At 45.7% G+C, this 6,834-nt stretch overlaps 1 protein-coding gene across 1 annotated transcript; it reads left to right on the forward strand.

Moving 5' to 3' along the window:
• The first annotated feature begins 354 nt into the window (after window positions 1-354).
• Window positions 355-2,972, forward strand: Btg1 (BTG anti-proliferation factor 1). The gene is made up of 2 exons (XM_038314802.1): window positions 355-827; window positions 1,623-2,972. The coding sequence occupies exons 1-2, from the start codon at window positions 680-682 to the stop codon at window positions 1,991-1,993; spliced, it is 519 nt and encodes a 172-aa protein (XP_038170730.1). The 5' UTR covers window positions 355-679; the 3' UTR covers window positions 1,994-2,972.
• The last annotated feature ends 3,862 nt before the right edge of the window (window positions 2,973-6,834 follow it).

Below are 6,834 nucleotides of genomic sequence, written 5' to 3' on the forward strand. Positions count from 1 at the left end.
AGGGCCGGAGGGTCCGGGCTGGCCAGTGCCGGGGGCGGAGCCCGCGAGGGGGCGGAGCTTTCACACGCGCCTCCCTGGCTTCTTCCTCCGCCCCCCCAAGGCTCCGGCGTCTCAGGCTGCCACTCGGGGGTTTATTTGTTTACAAGCAGATTACGTCAGCTCCTCCCTCTCTTCCCGGCCTCTGGGCCCGCCCCCCGGGGGCCCTTCTTCCCGCCCCCTCGGGCTCCGAACCTGCTACGTCACAATGGTGCGATCTCCGGATAGGCTGACGACCGCCGTCACGCTCCGGGTACGCCACTTCCTTTCCGCAGCGTTATAAAATGAGCTGCACGGCGGCGGCGGCTCTTCGCCCCTCGGAGCTGGAAATGCAACTCTTGGGATCTTCGGAGGCTACCGAGCTGGAGGCGGAGGCGGCTGGGGAGGTCCGAGCGATGTGACCAGGCCGCCATCGCTCGTCTCGCTCTCCCTCTCTCTCCTGCCGCCGCCTGGCTTGAAAATAACTTTTTTACTCTAAAAGAAAGAAAAAAAAAATCCCCTAGAACCAGTAGCCGTCCGCGCCTCGCGCCCTCGTTTCCCCCTCGGCCGTCGGGTCTGGGCGGGAGCCCGGGGTGGCCGCTCCGCCGTCGGGGCCGCGCCGCCGAGCCCCGGCCGCCCCGGGCCACCCCCGTCCGCCGCCCCCATGCATCCCTTCTACACCCGGGCCGCCACCATGATAGGCGAGATCGCCGCCGCGGTGTCCTTCATCTCCAAGTTCCTCCGCACCAAGGGGCTCACGAGCGAGCGACAGCTGCAGACCTTCAGCCAGAGCCTGCAGGAGCTGCTGGCAGGTGAGCGGGGCGCGGGGCCCGTCGCGGGCCGCCACTAACGGGCGCGTCCCGGTCGTGGCTGGGGGGGCTGGGCGGCGGGGCGCCGCGACACGCACAACAAAGGATCCGGAGCGGGGAGACGCGGAACTGCGCCCCGACGGCTACCGGCCGGTTGCGGGGGACAAAAGAGCCGGGGTCCGGCGTCCCGTTGGTCCTCCCCGCCAGATCTCCGCGACCGTTGCTGGGGTCGCCGTCTGGACCCCTTTGGTGGCTTGTCGCCTCCTTACCCCGGAGCCGGCCCCGGGCCGACGTGCCAGGTCTCCTCACCTCCTGTGCTTCTTGCCCATTAATCATCGGATTTGTCATCGGTACAGTTACACCCCAGCCCAAATCTTGGTTTAGGGTTTCTTGTTTTTATTCTCTTCGGGGTTAACAGTTAACTGTGGCGTTGTCCCCCCCCCCCCCCAAAAAAAAAGCCATAAAGTCTATTGTGTGCTACCCCAGTGGGGTGGAGAAAGTAAACAGGTTCCCGCCCGGGTCGCCTGTGCCACACAGCTAGCTGGCCAGTCTGGGCTGCTCGCGGGATTCGTGTTTTGGCGGCTCAACTGGTCAGGACCGGGACAGTGTTTGCCACACTGTTAATTCGGAAACCCTGTCTGCTCTTTCTCCATCCTGTCTCGAGATAGCGAATGCAATCCTGGACATTTGTAAAAAAGTTGGTTTTTCGCTTTTGCTCCTCCAAGACTAGCGGGAGGAGGAAAGTACTGTACGTCACTACCGATCTAAGCATTGTTTCTTTGCCGTCTCCTTCCACAGAACACTACAAACACCACTGGTTCCCAGAAAAGCCGTGCAAGGGATCAGGTTACCGCTGCATTCGCATCAACCACAAGATGGATCCTCTGATTGGACAGGCGGCCCAGCGGATTGGACTGAGCAGTCAAGAGTTGTTCAGGCTTCTCCCAAGTGAACTCACACTCTGGGTTGACCCCTACGAAGTGTCCTACCGGATTGGAGAGGATGGCTCCATCTGTGTGCTGTACGAAGCCTCACCAGCAGGAGGTAGCACTCCAAACAACAGCTCCAACGTGCAAATGGTAGACAGCAGAATCAGCTGTAAGGAGGAACTTCTCTTGGGCAGAACAAGCCCTTCCAAAAACTACAATATGATGACTGTATCAGGTTAAGATATAGTCTATGGATGGATCATCTTATAATGGATGGATAAATTTGATTTTTTTGCTTTGGGTGGGCTCCTCTTGGGGATGGATTATGGAATTTAAACCATGTCACAGCTGTGAAGATCTGGCACAAGATAGAGTGGTAATAATTTTTTTGTTTTTGTTTTTTAAGGGACAGTGCCATAGTTTGGACAGTACCTTTCAGTGATTTCAATAGCCTGTGAGTCTAAGGAAGGATCACTTTATTTGCTAGGGAGTGAAGTCACAGGGTGGTTTCAGTCTCTCCCAGACCTTTATACCCAGTTTGTCCCATCAGTCCCTCTAAGGAAAATCTGTATTTCGAAGAACCTTCCCCTCCAGTCGATCTCGCAGGGGAATTTTGCACTATTACACTTGAAAGTTATCAGTAACTTTTTTGGCAGCTCAATAGGAAAGCTCAGTGCTTTGAGCATGGTAGTACTGGAAATTTTACACGGAGACTTTTACCTAGCACTTAACATGTATAAATAAATGTACATAAGGAACAAACTAGTGCGCATGACCCGGGGAAAATGGTCAGACCTTGTATTGTGTTTTTGGCTTTGACAGTAGCAAGTGACCAGAATCTGCCGTGGCAACAGGCTTTTAAAAGACCCTTTAAAAAAAAAAAAGACACTGTCTCAACTGTGGTTGTTAGCACCACCAGCTCTCTGTGCATTTGCTAGCTTGTAGTTTTCTAAGACTGACTAAACTTCTTATTTTTAGAAAGTGGAGGTCTGGTTTGTAACTTTTCCTTGTACTTAATTGGGTAAAAGTCTTTTTTTCCACAAACCACCATCTATTTTGTGAACTTTGTTAGTCATCTTTTATTTGGTAAATTATGAACTGGTGTAAATTTGTACAGTTCATGTATATTGATTGTGGCAAAGTTGTACAGATTTCTATATTTTGGATGAGAAATTTTTCTTCTCTCTATAATAAATTGTTTCTTATCTTGGCATTTTAATCAATCTCTTGTCATGATTACAGAGGTTCAGCTAAAAAGTATTTTTCTCAGAGGTCTTAGGTTTGTAAGCTGTGCGAATGTCACTTGCACACTGGTCACACAGAAAAACACATTGGGTGAGGAGCGAGGGTGACGATGTGTTCAATTAGGTGTCAGAAGAAACAGGAATAAGGTTTTAATTTTTTTTTTAAACTCAAGTTAAAAACATGGACACATTCACAAGCTAATGATCTCATGAAATGAGGATGAGAGTCAAAAGTACCCTCTTCCAAAGCTGCTGCTGCCCAAAGGACCTTGAATGAGTCACTGCTCCCGGTGAACCTGAAGATAGACATGTTCCTCTCTGGCCACCTTTGACAAACAATTATTTTGTCCCCTGGATCCGTTCCATTAGAAAGTCCTGGGGCAGGTGACCTGTAGTCTAAAAGAACATACTAATCACAGCACAGATCTGTTGCTTTATGCTTCTCATCACCTGCGAGATTTCCATAAAACCCCCTAAGCTGGATTTCAACAACAGGTATGTAGATGAACTGCTCTCAAAACTTGAAGCCCTGACTTCGGAGTCCCGATTTTCATAGCAAGGGAAACTGATGGCCACAGTGCAGGTTGGTAATGCATACGTCACGGATAAAGATTGGCTGCTAACTTGGGGGTTGTGGAGGATTTTTTTTTTCTTTTAAGGTATTTTGGTGGAAATCGAAAGCAGAAATTGGAGTTCTGCTTTACAGTTAAATTAGCTGGGTTGGGGGAGGGGCAGTGATACCTCTAAACATGTTAACATTGGAAATAAATTAATGCCATTTAGGTTGTTTAAGTCATCGGTTATGCTCTTAAATCAGTAGTTTCAAACAAATTTGAAGGATTTTTTTTTGTCTTTTTTTATTTAAGATGAAATCTTTCTGATATTTTTATCAGTGGTCCAGAATACACCACTAAACATGCCAAGTATAAGAATAAAAATGGTAAGAATTTGTATAGGAATCCAAATGATATTCATACACGTTATTAGCAGGACATTTGGGGGAATTTGAATTTTGTTTTCTGAGATAGTCTTGTGTGTAGCCCAGACTGGCCTCTACGCTAGGTCTTCCTGGCTCAGCCTCCAGAATGCAGGCATCAGACATGTATGTAACCCCTCCCCCCATTCTAGGAGTTCAGATTCTTTTGTTTCTACTAAATAATGGATCTCATTATGACATTTTCTTCATATGTTTCATCTAGTGCTCTTCCTAAAAGGCCCCTTGCTATATCAAACTTGAATTTGAGCACTATACTTAACTACGTTATGGTTTAAAGCCCTTCTCACCCAGCTTTTGGCCAGTACGTACAGCATTTGGTAACTCAGAGCTGTCTGATTGGTAAGGCTTTGAACTTGGACTCTTCAGACCTGAGGCCCAGAGGATGACCCTCCCAGACACCTCCAAGGTTTATCCTTGAGGACCTAAAATTTCATCATAAATGGAGAAGTGTTTTTGATGTTGCTATCAGATTTGCTGCTTGAACAGATTAGAAAAGAGTCTTAACAAAAGTGCCTTTTAGAATTCAGGTGGTGTCTGGCCCTGGAGGGAGGGAGGCATGCAAATCTCAGACCCAGCATCCTACTGCTTCCTGTGGCTCTAACCTTCCATTCCCCAGACAATTGAGCCCAGCCTGTGTCTGCAGCATGGTAGCTGCTTGGTAGTTCCTGCTCACTGCTTCAGGCCAATGTTTGGCTTTAGCTATTTTGACAAAACAACAACAACAACAAAAACCCAAAAAACCAAAACAAACCAAAAAACCACTTGAGTGTGTGCCTGCTTCATGTTCGTACATACAAGTCATTTATGCCAGACCTTTTTTTTTTTCTTTTAAGAGTGGTAGAATTTAAAAGGTTTTATACTGCCTGTATTAAAAAAAAAAAGTCATCCATTGAAGATCCTCTCAAGAAAAGATGACTGTTGAAATTAAAAATTCACAGTTAAGATTAACAGTAACATTGAGGGATGTTATTTTATGAGTTTTAACCTTTTTCTCCAAAATTAAGTTGCGTCTTGCTTTGTGATCCAACAAGCCTTGACATGTTAGAGTTTTGTTTGGAGGTGTGGTGCCTTGTAGGTCAAGGCTGGCCTTGAACTTGCTGTGTAGCCTAGGAGAGGCCTGAAATTCCTGATCCTCCCATCCCATCTCTACCTGAGATGACAACTGTGCACCATGAAGCCTGGTTTGATGTGGATTATAGGAAAAGTTATCTCAATGATACAGGATGTGAATATCCCTTTCGTTATCTTTACCTTTCTTGGAGATATTTCTGTAATTATAGGCTGGAAAGTGACTTTCTATTAGAATTGCATATAAGGTTTCTTTATGTCACTATAGCTAACACTTTGGCAAGTCTTTTTTTTTTTTTGAGACAGGTTCCCACTATGTAGCCTTTACTGGCTTGGAGCTCTATATATAGACCATGCTGTCCTGGAGCTCAGAGATCTACCTGCCTCTGCCTCCCAAATGCTGGGATTAAGGGCATGCACCACCACGCCTGACTAATAATTTTGGTTTTGTGTGGGTGTTGAGTATTATGGGATTGAGTGTCACATTCCAAAGAAGGAAACAGTGGTCCTGATGTCCAAGTTTAAGGAATAAAGGTTTGCGGCTCCCCCTCGACTTTAGAACTAAATACCTGGGACTCTCCCTCTTCCTGTGCTAACATTTTTGAGACTTCTTCCTCTTTACAAACATAACAAGCTGCATTTTGCATGTGAAAGTTCAAAGAAACTTCCTTTGCTTTTCGATTTCAGAATATGGTGCTTTCTTTAAGCCTCGGGGCTTGAACTGGCCAGTAGTTTTAGGATGCCTCGGCACCTGAAACTGCAAGATTTGAGATTAAATTACCTGACGGGGGAGCATGCAGAGCCCAGATGCGTCTCGGCTCTTTGCAGCCAAACTTTAAATGCAGACTTTGTGAGTCTACCTCATTTATTTTTGTGTTTAGAACGTAACAGGATTAAAATCCCTTTGGATAAAATGGCTTGCGTTACAAATTTGGAACTGAGCTGTGTCATAGGCTTTCAGGCCAGGGTTTGAGACTTGGATAAGCCAGAGAAATCCACGTCAGTAGTCATTTCTGGTTGTATCTTTAGTGTACACTTAGGTGAAAAAACCTTGCTAAGGTGTTGCGTCTTGTTTCTTAGCTGCTTCTAGGTAAGTAAGTTTGTTAGCAGTGAGGTTTGATACCAGTTTTTTTTCAGCCATTTGTGGAGTGTAAAGACCAGTGTTTTGACTGCAGTTTTAGCGTGGCCTACTAACTTACTTTATTGCTTAGGTTGTCAAACAGGAATCTAAAATAATAATAATAATAATAATAATAATAATAATAATAATAATAACCTTTCCATCATAGAAATGTATTTGCTTTTCTTTTCTGAATGCTTCCAGTCCATGCTGTTAGATATTCTTAAGGAACATTTTGAAGCTCAATTTCTGATATCCATGAGCCTTCATGCTACCTATTATGGTTACAGAAGTGTTCATTTGGGAACCTCATGTGGTCACGGGGAATACTGATGTCGAAGAATGATTTGAATCATCTAAGGTTCATACAAAGGGAAACAGAAATTGGGGGACAACATTTGAAAGTTTAGTGACTTTTCCTGTCTATGGTCAGAGAGGTGTCTTGGGGTGTGCACAACAAGCTTAGCAGTCTGTCTGTGGGGAGTATAACTCGGGAAACTGAGGCAAAATCCGAGCTGTTTAAATGTATATTTAAACATTACAGGTTATTGGGCCTTTATGGCAACCAACCTTGAGAGATGTGTAGATAAGAAACATACATAAGACTATTCTTCAGGGCATTTAAAAAAGGAAACAGACCATATTCCTTGTT

Source organism: Arvicola amphibius, chromosome 17, assembly GCF_903992535.2.
Source record: "Arvicola amphibius chromosome 17, mArvAmp1.2, whole genome shotgun sequence".
Taxonomy (NCBI): domain Eukaryota; kingdom Metazoa; phylum Chordata; class Mammalia; order Rodentia; family Cricetidae; genus Arvicola; species Arvicola amphibius.